Source organism: Mustela erminea, chromosome 6 (genome assembly GCF_009829155.1).
Source record: "Mustela erminea isolate mMusErm1 chromosome 6, mMusErm1.Pri, whole genome shotgun sequence".
Taxonomy (NCBI): Eukaryota; Metazoa; Chordata; class Mammalia; order Carnivora; family Mustelidae; genus Mustela; species Mustela erminea.
Genome location: NC_045619.1, coordinates 51,291,192 through 51,309,591, shown reverse-complemented (window position 1 = coordinate 51,309,591; position 18,400 = coordinate 51,291,192). Strand labels below are relative to the sequence as shown.

Below are 18,400 nucleotides of genomic sequence, written 5' to 3'. Positions count from 1 at the left end.
GGTAATAGGTAACATGTATTAAGTGCTTGACACTAAGGCAAGTATTTTATATGGTTTATCTCATTTAATCGTTACAACAGCTCTATGAGGTAGGTATCATTGTTACGTCCTTTCTTTATAGGAGAAGGAACTACAACTTAGGGTAGCTTAGTAGTAGATGTTAAGTTCATGGTCATGTTGCTTACTAGTGAGTGATGGACCTGGGACTTGAACCCAGATATTCATACACACCAGAGCACTGCTCTCAGTTATTATAGAGAAAATCACATGTTCAAAGTAAGAATGGGTGAATACAGTAAGTCTCAAAAATTACTTCCCTGACTTTTATTATCATCAGTTTGTTTACATTTTGTTTGTGTGTTAAATTCAGTTTTAGCAGAGTACGTGCTGGCATTTCAGAGGGCTTGTTTAGGGGGATTCTCATTCTCTTTCTCAAATGATGCTAATAGTTCTCTTTTTTCTTTCCTTGATAGTAAAAAACCCATTTGATGGAACATTTGGAAAAATACAAGTAAGTAGAAGATCATAATACTGATATTTTATCTCATGTTTTATATGATAAAAGTATTAGGATGACTGTCAACTAAAAAATGCTAATTTAAGAGTTCTCTTAAACTCAAACAATTTTCTTATTTTGAGTATTCTTCAATGATAATATAATTAAATCTGAAATAGATTTTCTCCTAAGAGCTGAATTATTTATCACCTTAAGGTAAAAGTCAACTGCCAAGTGAAATGGTATTGGTATGTTATCTGGGGATCAGTTCTTAACCTTTAGAGGTATGCCTGTTTAAGTTGCTGGATATTCTTGACAATTTTTGTTCTCTTTGCCCCACCTTGTCTCTCTGGATCTTTTGTTCATAGGCATGCCTATTCAACCATCAGGAAGGCAGAGGATTTAGAAAGAAACATGATTCTTAGGCTACCTCTTTATGATTCCTTTTCTTTTAATTTAAAGGATCTGTAATACTAATTTTAACCTAAGTTTTACTCACCTGAAAATATTTTTCACTTACCATCATTAAAGGCACTTCAAAGGTTAGGGTATTTGAGCTTATATATAGTGCACAATTAGTTATTAATTTACTGTAGGAATTGACAGTAGTATAGACCTGTATATAAAACATTATTTGTTGTGCTTAAAGGATATGTAATAATGTGTAATCAAATCCATAGAATATTACTTTAGATTGTTAGAGTGGAATTTTGTATTGACTATGTTTATGTTTAGTAATACTCTATTGTGACGATACCTGTTTTAAAAAAGGTTGATTTTATCAGTTCGATATTAAATATAAAGTTATAGTTGGCATCATCATTTAAATTCATACATTATACTCATTGTATATTGGAAATACAAGACCTTATTTTCTTTTATATAATTTTTCCCATGGGAGAAACTGAAGGTCTGAACCTCTAAATAATACTAATAATTGTAATGTAGATAACGATGCTTCACTTATATTAAGTGCTTGTTCTGTGCCAGGCACCATGCTAAGTGTTGAAAATCCATTATTATCATTTAATGAGAGACTTAATACAAACAGTTGAAAATTTCCTTGAGAAAATTGGCTGAGAATAGGAGGAACTATTTAAAGGTGACAACATATGAGAGAATTTGGGAAAATTGCCCTATAGTTTGATTTTTATCCACCCAAGAATGAGAACTTTGCTTCAGAGAATGGTATGGCTTATTAAAAAGAAGATCTGGACCTTACCAAAATAGATAGTTGAAAGGTAGCTATTTCAAATTACAGTATAAAATCATTTTTGTTTAATAAAGCGTTACTTGAAAGCTTACTTTAAGTATGGATTTATTTGTAGATCTTTAAACTGGTTTTCAGGGTGATTATGAAGGCCAGCATGAGATACCTTTTAAGGGGAATTTTAGGACACAATTGGAAAAGCAGTCAGAATAGAAAATGACTGTAATGAAACTATAAGCCAGTATAAGTTTTCTATAAGGATGTAACTTTTAAATTTAACTTACATGTTTTTCAGATTTATTTCTAGTTTAACATATTGGTGCTAAAGGTAACTGAACCAAAGCTTTTCTTTTTCTTCCTCAAAATTGATCACATTAATAACATACTACATAAAAACTATTTAGATCATAATTTAGTTGATCATGCACTTGGGACCCTTGTAATATAAAGATGGTCATTTTGAATCACTTGCCGTTGGAAAAATAATTTTTGAAAAATTATAGTTTAGCTTTTTGGGTGCTTAAATTCTCTATGTGAGAATTTAACAATATGTTTATTGTCTTATGGGATTCAATTACATTTGATTAGATTTTGTTATTTTTTTCTACTTATCTAGTCCAGTGTTAATATCTGTGAATCAAAAGATGAAGTTTATTTCCAGGCCTCTGGTGTTCATTAGAGATGTAATTACAGAGCACAGGTGTCAAAATTTTTGGATTTAGTTTTGTTTTTGAAAGGGGAGGAGTGAGAATGTGTGTGATCAGGACATATGAAAGAAAAGGAAATTGGCCCCTTTTCCAGATAAGGGAGGAAATAAACTTCAAAACTCTTGGCTACTTTAATTCCAAAGCTTAATCAGATTTATCTTGGTTTTATATATCGAGTCCACAAGCTGTACTATCATTAGAACTCTTTCTCATCATATTATATTGAACATCTTTATTAAAAATGATTTGTGGTTTCATATATCACAAATGCATAGCTTTCAGAATCCTGACTTTCAGCCCAAGCAGTTACTTTTTGATGTCTGATGCTTAACAGTTGGGATTTTTAAACTTAGAAGAAGATAAGGTTTGGCTTAATTCAGAATCTGCTTGAAAGAGTTGAGGGAGAAAAAACGCTGAGCGTCTCATTGCCTTCTGCTACTTGGCGGGCGCTTAGACATTGCAATGGTCTCCTCTCTGGTTTTCTTTCATATGTTCAGAGTACTATTCCTGATGCACAAGTTTGTTTTATTTTCCTCCTCCAGAGTTTTTAGAATGAAGTCAAACTCTTTGTCTTGTTTGTAGCAGTTGATCCCAAACTATTTTCCAGTAGCATGCTGAATCAAAATAGGCGGCTGGTTATGTAAGAAACATAACCAGTCCCTTTATGCCTTTGCTCATCATACTGTTTCTTCTGCCTAGAATGCTAGTCAGTTCTGTTCTCTCTGTGAAGCCCAACTCAAATATTCTCTCTTCCATAAATGGATCTTTCCTTCCCTCTCTCTTCTGTATTTATATTATGCTTTGTTTGCAGCTTTAGCACTTAAGTATGTTTTTTGCCCTTGAGAGCAGGAACCATCTTTTTACTGGGCCTCTTGCTTTGCTGAGAAGAGTTCTTAACTCCTATTACTAGATACTCATTAAATGTTTACTTTGCTTTAGTGGTTCGTAAATTTATACAGGACCACTTTTGGGGAGCTAGGAGAGGTTGATGATCAAAGTGTCAATATGGATTCCCTTACTGTGTGGCTGAATCAGATTAAGACAAAACATGAAGGGCAGCCTTGAAATCTCATAAGAACAATATATATAAGTTTGTATCATGTAAAGGAGGATTGGGAGCTTTGCTTTGGTGTTTGGGGGAGTTTGTTGTACATAAGACCTTTTTTAGCACTAACCTTATGCCAATTTCTCTGATGGTCCTCAAGAAAATAAAATGTTTAGAGTGATGATTTAGATTCCAATGTTTTTTATTTTTTTAATACCCTTTTTTTTTTTTAAGATTTTATTTATTTATTTGACAGACAGAGATCACAAGTAGGCAGAGAGGCAGGCAGAGAGAGAGGAGGAAACAGGTTCCCTGCTGAGCAGAAAGCCAATGAGGGGCTTGATCCCAGGACCCTGGGATCATGCCCTGAGCCAAAAGCAGAGGCTTTAACCCACTGAGCCACCCAGGCGCCCTGTTTTTTGTTTTTTTTTTTTAAATATGGCAGCCATTCTTTAAATGTGAATTTGTCTTTGGATTATGTAGCTTCTATGATTATAAATTATTTACTGTTTTTTTAAAATAAAATAATTTGGTACATGTTTTTGAATTATGTATTTTATAATTCCTTTTACTTTTAGGAAAGTAAGAAAAATCTTCTGATGAACACTTTATACAAGCTTCATGATCGATTGGCACAGCTTGCAGGTAATTGTTTTAACATTTATAATGTCTAAAAGTATTTTGAAAATTAATTTATATATATAGCATGCTATATCAGTAGAAATAGTTTTCCCAAGTCTTGTGTTATCTTTGTGGATTTTCTCTTTAGATGTTTTTGTTACTTATACGGAGTAGTTTTTATTTTATCGATATATTTAATTAAGGCCTTTTTCCTGCCTGCCCATATGTATTAGATGAAATATATATTATATAATTCTAAAGTCAATCAAATTTCTTTATTGCATTAATAGTAATAACAAATTTTGAAAGCTTACATATCAGTTAAATTGGATAAGCAGTAAATTAACTGAAACCCTAGATTAATGTAAAAGTGCAGATTTTCCTTTGCTGATTGATTAGGTATCATTTCCTGGGATAAAATAAATATATTCTAGAATTTTTTTCTAAAGATTCTTTGCATTTTCTTCATATTCTGCTCTTAGTAAGTCTTTTAACATCTATAAGCTGTAGTAGCAGCTTACCTGCTTATTACCTTAGCTTTTTTTAGTTATTCTTATTTCACATATAATCTAAAAGAAGATATTTGTATTATCTTTTTGTTAAAGAAGCTACAGAAAAAAAAGTATGGTTTTCTAAACTTCCGTATGTAGCAGATCCTTTTGTAGAAATAAGATCACTGGTAGAAGATAGATTTGGAAGTTTTTTAGTCGAATGGAGGCATTTGAGATCCTTTTAGTTCCCCATCCTCATATCAGCCTTTGTGTTGTTGTTTTTTTTTTTTTTTTGAGGCGGGCATGGATCCTTAACTCTGGTCAGTTTTTTTATGCTCATAATTCTTTGTATATCACTAAAAGCCTTCTTTACATTAACTGACTTATTATCGTATTCATTTACTGCAAGCTCATGACATTTATTTGTTGTGCTGTGGTATGCAGAAATAGGTTAAGTATATGCTCTGGCTGGGAATACCAGATGTTGGCTATCACAGCTGTCTCTATGGCGTTTTGTTTGTTTGTTTGTTTTTTAAGATTTTATTTATTTATTTGACAGAGACCAGAAGTAGGCAGAGAGGCAGGCAGAGAGAGAGAGAGGAGGAAGCAGGCTCCCAGGACCCTGGGATCATGACCTGAGCCAAAGGCAGAGCCTTAACCCACTGAGCCACCCAGGCGCCTCTATGGCATTGTTTTATGTAGTGTACTCGATTGGCATACTCTGGGGTACTTTTAAAGGTACACATTTCTTCCTCTAGGGGAGGGGTCAGCAAACTTTTTTCTGTGAAGGGGCCAGATATTAAGTTTTTTGGGCTTTCTGTTCAGAGTTGTTTCTGTAAGAGTTACTGAATTCTGCCATGATAGCATGAAAGCAGCCATAGATAATAGGTAAATGAATGAGTATGGCTGTGTTCCAATAAAACCCCATTTATAAAAAAAAACAGCGGTAGGGCAGATTTGGCTATAGGCCGTGGTTTGCCAACCCCTGTGGTAGATCTGTGGAAACTGAATCTTGGAGGATGCATCGTAAAGTTTGAAGACTTTTACTTGTTTATTTAATAGGTATTTCTTCCTTTTTTATGACTATGACCATTAAAATCTGTCTGTTTGCACAAGGCTGATAATAGGAATATGGCTACTTTTATAGTAGGAAAATTTATCAAGGACTTTACTTGAACTATCATACTTTCATGTTAAAAAAATTAAAAAAAAAAAACCATTTGAAGAGAAACAGGGCAGAAGGAACTTATAATTGAAGTTCGGTATAAGGAAATTGATTTCTAATAACCACAGATCAACCTGAAAGAAAAGGCTTTGGAGTCTTTTATAAATAGTTGTGAGAAGGGGAAAATGTGGTTTTGTATGTACTGCATTTCTTTGTAGAAACCAGATCATTGGAAGAAGTTTCTATCTTATTTCCCTGTTGATCTGTGTTATAATAATTTTTAAGGCATGCACATACCTTGCTAAAGATAGGCATAGTGCTATCTTTATACACAGAATGTACATTTTAATTCAAACGTATTTGAATCCTTGAACTATTAGCTTTCGTAATAGATGTATAAGTTACCAAGATGAATTTCCTCTCTTGAAAAACAGTAAATCTCTGGGGAACCTTCTGTGTGCCAAGATCTGTGGAAAGGCATCAGTGTGACATGATTCCTATTCTGGCCAATGATTTAGTTGAAAATAGAAGAAGACGTGTTCCTACCTGGACTGGTTAGAAGTGCATTTAAAGATTGTGGTTTATGTAAAGATAATTGTTTGTTTGTATTACCTACTGGATTTTTTTATAGGAAATTAAATAGTATTTATCTTCTTTCTTTATTGATGATAAAATATGACCTTTAATTTTGTAATTTGAAAATATTTTGATTAATCATGTTTGTTTTTTTCTCTTTCACATGGTACTGATTCAAAATTAATAATATGCTAATCTTTCCAGGAGATCATGAATGTGGCAGTTCTAGTCAGAGAACACTTTCTGTCCAAGAGGCAGCTGCATATTTAAAAGTAAGCAGTACAATTGGAATTTTAATAGCTATATTCTTTAAGTTTATATAAATTATTACAACTTGTACAAAAGTACCATTTGATTTCTTTAATTGTACTGTTACAAACTTGGGCGTGTTGTTTGGTGTAATGTGAACAGAAAGAGAAAGCAGAATTACTGAACGTGTTTTGTTTTAGTTTGTTTTAGAACATTCTCTCATAAAATTAATTTGGAAATGGTACAAACAGGTACATACAAACAGCTGTTTGTTTGAAATTGAGATTGGTAAGTAGCATGTAAGAAAGAAAGTAAGCATCTAACCATTGTCATTTATTTTAAATCTTCTGCTCCAGATTAATGTCATCTCAGGGTACTAAGAGAATTTGCAGATGAATTTTCTAAACTACTGTATGTAATCTTTTAGGAATTACTATATAAAAGGAAGGGTACATAGTTTTAAGGTGGACGAGTGTTAAGTGTTAAGATGCGCAGGAATTTTTTTTTATGGCTGAGTAATATTACACGCGCGTGAGCGTGCGCGTGCACATACACCCCTCCCCACACCCCCACATTTTCTTTACCCATTGATCTATAGAAAGAGGTTTTTGTTGTTTCCACTTCTTGATGATCATGAATAATGCTGCAGTGAACATGGAGTGCAGGTGTCCCTTAGATCATGTTTTCAGTTCTTTTGGGTAAATACCTAGAAGTGGAATTGCACATGATAGTTTCATTTTAATTTTTTGAGGAACTTCCATGCTGGTTTTCGTAGTGGTTATACTGTTTTACATTCCCACTGACAGTTTCCAAAGGTCCCTTTTTCTCCACGTCCTCAAAAACACCTGTTTTTTTGTTTTGTTTTTTAATGATGGCCATCCTCACCAGTATAAGGAATATGTCACTGCAGTTTCGTTTGCACTTCCCTGGTGATTAGTGATGTTGAGCATTTTTTCTAATGCCTATCAGACATTTGTTTGTCTTTGGGGAAATGTTTATTCAGATACTTTACCTATTTTTTAATCAGGTTATTTGATTTTGTTATTGAGTTGTAGAAGTCCCTTCTTTATTTTGGATGTGGCTTGCAAATATTTTCTTTCATTCCCTAGGTTGCCGTTTCACTCTGTTGATTCTTTGTTTGTAGAAGCTGTTTAGTTTGATGTCATTTTTCTTGTCTGTTGTTGGTGGTGTTGCCTATGCTTTGTGTTGTAACCCAAAAATCATTGCCAAGACCAATGTTATAAAGCTTTTCTTCTAGGAGTTTTATCTTTTAATGTCTTCAGTTTAAGTCTTTAATTTGTGGAGTTGATTTTTGTAGTGTAAGATAAGGGTCCCGTTTCATTCATTTGCATTAGGAAATCCAGTTGTCTCAGCACCATTTTTCAAAGAGATAGTCCTTTTCCCATTTGTGTTCTTAGCACCCTTGCTGAAGATCAATCAACTACACTATGTGTGAGTTAATTTCTTTATTTTCTATCATTGGTCTGTATGTCTGTCAATGGCAGTACCATACTGTTCTGATTACCGTAGCTTTGTAATATGCTTTGAAGTCAGGAAATGTGAGGCCTCCATCTTTGTTTTTGCCCGAAATTGTTTTGGCTATTTGGCTAATCCTGTGTGACTCTATATAAATTTTAGGATTGATTTTTCTATTTCTGAGAAAATGCAGTTGGAATTTTGATGAGGATTGCATTGAATCTGTAGAGCACTTTGGGTAGCATGGACTTTTTAACAATATTAAGTCTTTAAATCCATAAGCATGGGAGGTCTTTCCATTTATTTGTGTCTTGAATTTCTTTTAGCAGTGTGTTGTGGTTTTCTGTGTACAAGTCTTTACCTCCTTAGTAAATTCATTTATAAATATTCTTTTGATAGCTTTGCGCAGTGGCAGTATCGTAGCCAATGAGGTTTATCCGAGGCGCGATTATTGCTAATTGAAAACTTTTCCCAATAAATATTCTTTTGATGCTGTTATAAATGGGATTTTCTTAATTTCTGTTCCTGATTGTTCATTTTTAGTGTATAAATGCGCAACTCTTTTTGTATGCTTATTTATTTATCCAGGAAACTTTGCTCAGTTTGCTTATTCTAACAGTTTTGTGTGTGTGAGAGAGAGAGAGTGAGCAAGAGTATGTGTCTCTGTGTGTATGTGTAATCTGTAGTATATAAGATGTAATCTCTAAACAGATAATTTTTCTGTTTTCTTTCCAATTTGGTTACCTTTTATTTCCTTACCTTACCTAATTGCTCTAGCTGGGATTTCCAGTATTATGTATTAAATAGAAATGACAACAGTGGATTTCCTTATCCTGGCCTTGTTCCTATTCTTCAAGGAAAAACTTCCAGTTTTTCACTGTTGAAATGATATTAGCTGTGAGCTTTTCATATCTGGTCTTTATTATATTGAGGTAATTTGCTTCTATTCCTACTTTGTTTAGTGTTTTTAATCATGAAGAGGTATTGATTTTGTCAGATGCTTTTTCTGCATCTTTTGAGATGAGCATGTGATTTTTATCCTCATTCAGTTAATGCGTGGTCTTCTACTGGTTTTTTGTATGTTGGACCATCCTTGAATTCCAGGAGTAAATCCCACTTAGTCATGGTATATGATCCTCTTAATGTGCTTTTGAATTCAGTTTGCTAGCATTTTGTTGAGGATTTTTAGCACCTGATTCATTAAGGACATTGATTTGGATTTCATTTCTTACAGTGTTTTTGTTTGGCTTTGGCATCAGAATAATATTGACCTCATAAAGTGAGTGTGAAAATGTTCCCTTCTCTTAATTTTTTGGAAGAAGTTGAGAAGGATTAGTGATGTTTGGTAGAATTCTTCAGTGAAGCCATTGAGTCCTGGGTTCTTGTTGGAAAGGTTTTGATTACTGATTGAATCTCCTAACCAGTTATAGGTCTGTTGAGAGTTTGTTTCTTTGTGATTCAGTCTTGGTAGGTTATATGTTTCCAGGAATTTATCTAATTTTTTCTCTAGGTTATTCATTTTGTTGGCAATTGGTTGTTCGTAGTAGTCTCTTATGATCCTTTGTATTTCTGTGACATAGACTCAATATCTTCTCTTTTCTTTCTGATTTTGAATTTTCTTTTTTTCTTTCCAGGCTTTTCAGTTTTGCTGATCTCAAAAAACCCACTGTTATTTTTTTCTATTCTCTCTTTTATTTATTTTTACTCTAATATTTCCTTCTGTTAACTTTGGACTTTGTTTATTCTTTTTCTAGTTCTTTGAGGTTGTTTGAGATCTTTTTTTTCCTTAATGTAGCTGTTTATCACTGTGAACTTCTCTCTTAATACTACTTTTGTTATATCCCATAAAAAAATTCTTGGGCTTTTTGGGGCACTTGGGTGACTCAGTGGGTTAAGCCTCTGCTTTTGTCTCAGGTCACGATCCCAGGGTCCTGGGATCGAGCCTTGCATCTGGCTCTCTGTTCAGCGGGGAGCCTGCTTCCCCCTCTCTCTCTCCCTGCCTCTCTGCCTACTTGTGATCTCTCTCTCTGTGTTAAATAAATCTTAAAAAAAAAAAAAAAAAAAGTCTTGGGCTTCTTTAATCTGAATGTCCATTTCTTTCCCCAGATTTGGAAAGTTTTCTGCCTTTTTCTGCTCCTCTCTCTCTCTCTTCCTTTTGGGACTTTCATAATGCATAGATTGGTCTGAGTGGTGATGTCCCATAAGACCCTTAAGCTTCCTATACTCTTCTTCATTGTTTTTTCTTTTTGTTCCTCTGACTGGATAGTTTCAAATGACTTCTCTTTGAGTACCTTGATTCTTTCTACTGCTTGATTAAGTCTGCCATGAACCCACCTAGTGAATTTTTCAGTTCAGTTATTCTTCAGCTCTAGAATTTGTTTAGTTGTTTTTAGTTTTTCTCTCTTTTTTGATATTCTTATTTCATTCATGTGTTGTTTTCCTGGGCTTATTGAACATCTTTATGACATTTTTGAAATTTTTGTCAGGTAGTTCATATATCTTAGTACCTTTAGGGTCAGTTTTTGGAGATTTATTTTGTTCCTTTAGTTGGGCCCAGTGGTATTGTTTCATTCATGTGCCTTATTACTTTGTCAGGACCTGCGCATTGGAAGACACAGCCATATCTCCAGCCTTTAGAGACTGCCTTTGTGCAGGGGAAGACCTTCACCGATGAGTTCAGATAGAGATTCTGAGGTCCTCTCAAACCTTTTCTCTGCATGCATCCATCTTCTCTAGTTTCGTGGGTGCAAATTCCCAACTAAAAAAGTTTTGCAGGTTTCTTTTTTCAGGAGCTTGTAATCTCTTGCTCCCTCTGGTGTCTGTCTATTGTACTGTGGGTCCTCTGGAGCAGCAGCAAGCTGTTCTGCTCTTTTCTATTCTCAGCAAACCCCAGGCCTTTAGACTGTGTCAGGTCTTCTCAGTGCTCTGAAACAGGTGATACAGAAACCAGTCCCTTTGGTGGCTCCCTGAGAACTTGGGACATTGGACACATACTTCAACACTATCTTTCCTCAGGGAGAAGCCAGAGTTTGGGGTTTTCTTGTACTCATTCTTCATAGAGCTGTGGAGAAGGGCAATGGTGAATGAGTGGGTACTAGTTCAAACCACTGCCTTTGTTCTCTACCCCCAGGCTGGTTCACTTACCTGTCAGTTCTTAGATTCAGGCAAGACAGAAACCAGTCCTTCTGGTAGCCCCTCAGAAAATCTGAACATTAGACTTCTGTTTCAGTCTTTTCTTCCCCTCTTCAAGGATAAGCTAGGAGTTGGGAATTTTCTTCCGGCGCACCACATTGTGCCTCTGGATGGGGCTCCGGTGAACGAAGGCTACCAATTTTCCTTCTGGCTTCCATGCTGCTATTTTCACACTTGCTTGGGTTGCAGGAGCCTTTTAACTGGTTTCTGGATTTCTTACAAAGCAAATTGGTCTGTGTGTTGCTGAGTTTTTGTCTCCATGGGGAAAGGATGGTCTGGGGCTATCTGTTCTGTCTTGCTGATTTCACTGCCTCCCTCTTTCTTTCTTTTTTTAAAAATCTAGAATCTGGTATAGTTCTAAGGCTTTCAGCAAAGTTGTGATGAGTTTCCCATGAAGTGCTTGTTAAAAAAGAGAAATGTGGACTGTTTTTAACTTAATTCAGATTAGCTTAATCTACTTAATGTAGATATCCAAAAGACTAAGTTAAAACAGTATAACTGAGATTAGATGTGGATTCACATTCTGGCACTGATGCTTAAAAGCTTTGTGTCTTGGTAAAGTTCTTTCACTTTCCGTACCTGTTTCTTAGCATGAAAGTGGGACTGTTATTAATTCTTGTTGGAGTGGTCGGGAAACTGAACTGCTCAGTGTCTGATTGTTATAGTAAGTTCCCCATAAATTTTGGTTCTTTTTCTGTGCTCCTTAATTAATTAAATCTGGGTCATTCTGGAAAGAGGTTTCTAATAACATGCTACAGGATTTGTCTTCTCAACCTATCTTGTTCTCTTCTTCATTTTCAGTTTTGACCTAGATGAGAACACTGATAACAGACAAATTTGTGCAGAGTGTAATAGCTGATAGATTAGATAGCTAAAGAATCAGAATCCAAAAAGATCTTAAATTAGGTAGAGAGAGTTCTGATTATGGGGCTTTGTTTTAGGGATGGAAGAATTGCCAAGTGGATTGTGGGGGTGGGAGCAAAGAATGGATTGGATTAAGTAGTATATAGAGGACGTAGAATAAAATATTCCATAAGGAGGACGTAACATGTGGGAATCCAAAGCAAGTAAGTAGTCCTTACCAGTAGTTAAAAGTGTTTGTACTTCTAGCAGTAGGAAAAACCGATCCTAAGCAGTACTTCCTTCTTGCTTTCTCTTCTCTTTCTTTTTTTAATCAGTTAAATATCTTAGAGAGGTAATTGCACAGATATGTGTTAACGGTTGGTCATAAGTTCCTGGAACAGTATTAATTTACATTTCGGAAGAACCTGAGACTCTTAAGAGCTGCTGAATACTTTATTTAAAGCACTAAAGGCAAGGGATAGAGCTTAGAGTGGGATAGGGATTGATTCGTAGCTGGGCTAGAGCTGAGGAAGAGGCAAGGTTTCCCGTGGAAGGATGATTAAGCACCACCACCCCCTCCCCCATTTGGTTGAAGCTGTGGGTCAGCAATAAGATAAGGTAAAAAGAAGGGACACAGAGGCAGGGTTGGGATGAGTCAGAATCTGTGTCAGGCAGCAGAAGGGTATGAGAGATTTTATTCCTGCTGAAAATTGCCAGCAGAGGAGTTACTGGACGTAGCCATGCATGAGATGAGTACGAAACTGTATTGAGTTAAAAAAATTGAGATTAATGAACTCTAGTCTTAAAAGGTTTTCATATTTTTTCCTTGGAATTATTTTATGTTTTAGATGGGGTTTTACTTTTTTTTTTTTCTTAAATTCAATAGAATTTCTAATGTAAGTTTTTACAAAGGATTTTGGATTAGTTTCAGTCTTAATTAGGTAAGTGAATTTACTTTGTATTTTCAAATGCTGTGAAACCTGGTATGGCTTGTTACAACCAATGATGTATTTTGGGCTGCCACTTCAAAAAAAGAGCATTAAACAGCAATTTTACCCCATAAATAAAATTTTAAGGTCTAGATAAAACTTTTAAATACTATTTTTAATAGTGTTTATTTTTCTCAATGTAACATTAACTCATGCTCATGATTTAACTAATGGGAAAAAAAGGAGAAAAGCATTTCAAATTCACCACCTGAAGTTAACCACTCATTTTTGGTTAATTTTTCTCTAGTCTTTTCTTATGTTTTCATCCCTGCAATTAGTATCACTATTAATTCTAAATATTTCTTACTACAAACGTTATATATTATTTCCTTAAAATTATCACAAGCATTTTGTAATGTCATTGTTCAGGTTTTTGAACTTCTTTTTATCATTGGGTAATATTTCTTTACATGATTGTATTGCATTATATTGGTTTGTGGTTTGTCAGTATTATGAAAGCACTCTAATCTTTGCATATTGTATCTGATTTTTTCTTTTTTTTTTAAAGATTTTATTTATTTATTTGACAGAGATCACAAGTAGGCAGAGAGGCAGGCAGAGAGAGAGAGAGAGAGGAAGGGAAGCAGGCTCCGTGTTGAGCCAAAAGCAGAGGCTTTAACCCACTGAGCCACTCAGGCACCCCTGTATTTCTGATTTTCTGATTGTTTACTTAGGAAAGTAGTTCTAGAAAGAAAACTACTTGTTAAGGAGCATGAGCTTTTGTAAATTCTTTGGATATGTGTTGCCGACCTACTTTCTGATTTGGAATGACCATGTTAGCACAGTCTAGACAAAATTGGTGTTTTTATTTTATTTTATCCGAGTTCTAGCATAAATATGGAAGGACCTCACTGCAAAGCTGATGTCAAAAACTATGGTCATAATACATATATTGTATGCTCTCCACTTCTGGAGAGAGATCTGTCACACATTTCATATATTTGTATTGTGGTTTCTCCAGCAGCACTATTAAGTTCTTGGATTCAGGAGTAAATCGGCCAAAGGGAGCACAGAACTCATAGGAGTGTAAGCTAATTGTTCCCCAACTTCAAGTGCATTTTAAGCACAATATGAGTAAATGTTTGGTGGAGTAAAATGAATGAATAAGTAAACCTCAATAAAATTTTTCTTTATTTTCTTGAATTTGATACTTTACATTCCATTCTTATTTTATTTCTCCTACTTTCTCTTTCAAAGGAAATTTAAATAAACATAACAATTAATTTAAATAATTTAAACACTCTTTTTCTGAACTCCCAGTGTTTTTCTTGAACTTTTTTCATTTTTTTCACTCAGAATTTTTGAGAATGAAAGCTTGTTTTGATTTGTGAAAAGTTAAGAGGTCCCTCTGGTGGAATATTTAAGAAATACATAGCATTAAATTTTCATGAAAAGACATAGACTTGTTTTTAAGTTAAAACAGTGGAAGCTTTGTATGGTAACTTTCCAACTAAATGATGTAATGAATCATGGTTCATTTTCAAACCTTTTTAAACTTCAACACAATGAGTACGTTTACGATTTGTGAAGAAAACAGTAGGAAAGAAGATAGCTGCAAATGTGCCAAATTATGGGGGCTGGATAGACTTTTATGGCCCAAGTTGGCATGCTAATCACTGTTAATAAAATTGTGTCTTTGTGGGAAAATAAATGTTCTGAGAAATGGAATGATGGATAAGTTTATTAATAATTATTATTTATTGGGGTCCCTGGGTAGCTTAGTCTGTTGAATAGCCGATTCTTGGTTTCAACTCAGGTCTTGATGGCAGGATTGTGAGATCAAGCTTGGAGTACAGCTCTGTGCTCAGTGCAGAGTCAGCTTGTCCTCTCCCTCCACCTCTGCTCCTCTCCCTCCACTCTCTCTTTCTCAAATAAATTAAATCTTTAAGAAAATAATAATAATTTATCAAGTATAATTTATCTTAGGATTTTCTTAGTGTCTCTGATGTCACAATGACCCAGGAAGGTAGGTGGTATCAAACTCAAGTTAAAAAGAAACTTAAGCTCAGAGGGATTTAATGATCACATTATCCAGCTAGAAAGTGGTGAGGCCGGGAATAGAATTAAAGTGCTTTTTCTTCTCACTATACTGTTCTGCCTCTTAAATGGAAGGACTGGGTTCATAACCACCAGCTCTGTCTTTTGAGTGAGCAAGAGACTGACCCTGAATAAAGGTTAAGATCTGAAGAAGTGATCAAAGTAGATAATATCTGTATAGATGACATACTTTTTCGCTCCACTTGAGGTTATACATAATAGCTAGGCAGTAGTGCAGTCATGATCTGATCCCAGGCCTGCTTATTTAAGGAGCATGTTATCACTGAATCATCAAGAATTAAATCATATTTATTATTGTATTGATTTTCATGTATCTTATTTTAATTAATTTCAAAGGTAACATGTATAGCATATGTCATGTCACAGTTAAACAGAATATTCCCGTACTGGAAAGCCACAGAGTTATTATTACCATGTATATTACCCATTCTGTGAGCTAGCTGTCCAATAGGTTTTTAATTCTTACTTGACTTCTCCCTGTATCAGCATTTCTTTCCCTTTTTACTAAGGGTTTGTAGCGTTATTTAATGAGCTGACTCTTTTACATGAAACAGTTATTGTTTTTATGCTGTGAAACTGTAATCTTAAGTTCAAAGTACCTCATGTGAGTTTTAATAAAAATAAATGTTTTGCCAATTATTTTACAAATAAGGTAAATTTGGAACTGGGAATCTTCAGTGTGTGTGTGTGTGTGTGTGTGTGTGTGTGTGTTCATGCATAGTATGTTAAAATAGATTTGTGAAAGATTTGGGGAAATATGCTTTGAATTTAGAAAGATTTAAATGAAGCAGTCAGCAATATGTTGACTGGGCTATTGCCAGTCAACATATTGTAAGTAGTAACATAAGTAAGTAGTAATAATTGTAATCGACTTGCTTTAAAAATTAGTGTCATCATCATCAGTGATTAGAAAATGAGCATTGTATGATGCAAGTATGCCTTACTCAGAGGTTGGCAAACTACAGCCCTTGGGCCTGTTTTTGCATGGCCTTCTAGCTGTGGTTTCACAACACTTTTAAAGGTAGCTTAGAATATACGTGGCAGAGACCTGAAATGTATATGGGTACAAAGCCTAAAGTATTTTACTCTTTGATTCTTTACAGAAAAGGTTGGCCTACCCCTACCTTACAGCTTTTGAGGTAGCTACAAAAAAATGAATAATAAAATACTTTCCCACTCTTAAAATTAGGAAGCTGCTATGCATGCTGTAATGTTAGCATGAGTTATTTAATTAGCATAGCCAGAAAAAAAAAATTCTGCTTTTACTTCTTCAAAAATTCTGTTTTATAATACTGTAGAACTCTGTATACCATGTAGAACATTTGTGGAAGTAATGGTCTGTCTCAGACCTTAGTACTCTATAAATTTTTTTAATGAGGTTTTAAATAAATTACCAGTTGTTTTTTGTATTTTGTATATTGATGTTCCATGGTTCTGTTGTATTCCAGATAGTAAGTGGATATTAGCTGGTATTAACGTGGGGAAGGAAAACAAAATGAGAAAATAACAACAGACACTCTTTTCTTACCCTTATTATTTTATAACTAAAAGTTTTAAGCTCAATGTTCCTCCACATACTTATCTTATTAGAGTAGGTGTCCTTTTTAGTATGAACCATTATGTACATTTTTAAGGATAATTAATGAAGACAGTAAGACTCCTTATAATACCTTCAGCCTTCTAAAATTTTTGTATTTAAAATACACAACTAATAAATTTGGAAATTTGTTTTTACATTATTTGAAACTTAAAGGTATAGTCTAGCCTTCAGAGTTCTGTGTAATAACACAAAAATGTCATTATATTTTGCATATTGTTGTAATAGAAGCTGAAGAGCATATATGTAAACACAGGTAGATACAGCATGTATGTTTCATTGGTTTTTTAAAAATATCCATGTCTTAGTGATTTCACTTATATGTGGGATCTAAAAAACCAGTGAACAAACATGCAGAAACAGACCCATAAATATAGAGAACAGTTGTGAAATGAATAAGTCATAAGGATGAGGAGTACAGCCTAGGGAATAAAGTCGGTGGTATTGCAGTGGTATTGTATGGTGACAGATGGTAGCTGCACTTGTAGTGAGCATAGCATAAACTATTGGGACTACATTAAAAAAAAAAAAAAAAGCTTCTGCACAGTGAAGGAAACAATCAATGAAACTAAAGGCAGCCTACAGAATGGGAGAAGATATTCGCAAACGACATAACTGATACAGGGTTAGTATCCAAAGTATATAAAGAACTTATGAGACTCAAAACTCCAAAACCAAATAATCCAATTAAAAAATGGGCAGAATCCACAGACCTGTACCCCTGGGGATAAAAATATATGTTTATAAAAAATAAAAAATTAAAAAAAAAAAGACATGAAAAGAATAATAATATAATTCAGCTCTGTGAAAAGAATAGTGGTTAACTACATCCCATTAAAAAAGGAAATTTTGTATGTTTAAAAAAAAAAAAATGGGCAGAAGACATGAACAGACTTTTCTCCAAAGAAGACATCCAGATGGCCAACAGACACATGAAATAATGTTTAACATCACTCATGATCAGGGAAATACAAAACTACAATGAGATATCACCTCACACCTGTCAGAATGGCTAAAATAAAAAAACATAAGAAACAACAAATGTTGGTGAGGATGTGGAGAAAAAGGAACCCTTGTGCACTGTAGGTGGAATGCAAACTGGTACAGACAGTGGGGAGAATAGTGTGGAGTTTTCTCAGAAAAGTTAAAAATAGAACTACTCTATAATCCAGCTATCTCACTACTGCGTATTTACCCGGAGAATATAGACACACTAATTCATAGGGGTACAAACACCCCTATGTTTAGAGCAACATTATTTGTAATAACCAGGATTCGGAAGCAGCCCAAGTGTCCATCAGTTGATGAATGGATAAAGAAGATAGGGCATATATATAATAGCATACAATGGAATATTACTCAGCATTAAAAAAGAATGAAATCTTGCTACTTGCAAGGACCCAATGGATCTATAGAGTATAGTGCTAAACAAGATAAGACAAATACCGCACGAGTTCATTCATGTGGAATTAAGAAACAGAACAAGTAAACAGGGGGAAAAAGAGGCAAACCAAAAAAATGTTGATTCTTAACTACAGAGAACAAACTGGAGGTTACCAGAGGGCATGTAGGTGGGGGGATGGGTGAAATAGGTGATGGAGATCACTTGTGATGAGCACTGGGTGATGTAGGGAATAGTTGAATCACTATACTATACACCTGAAATTAGTATTACACTGTATGCT

The 18,400-nt window shown here is 34.5% G+C and overlaps 1 protein-coding gene and 1 pseudogene across 1 annotated transcript in view; both read left to right on the top strand.

The window, feature by feature from the left end:
• The window catches only part of LEMD3 (LEM domain containing 3), a 61,639-nt gene that overhangs the window by 27,927 nt on the left and 15,312 nt on the right, over positions 1-18,400 (top strand). The window contains exons 2-4 of the mRNA XM_032347144.1: positions 474-511; positions 4,037-4,103; positions 6,516-6,583. Of these exons, the coding sequence (XP_032203035.1) occupies positions 474-511; positions 4,037-4,103; positions 6,516-6,583 (173 nt within the window). The remainder of the gene's footprint in view (positions 1-473; positions 512-4,036; positions 4,104-6,515; positions 6,584-18,400) is intronic.
• On the top strand, positions 8,434-8,565 carry LOC116594529 (annotated as a pseudogene).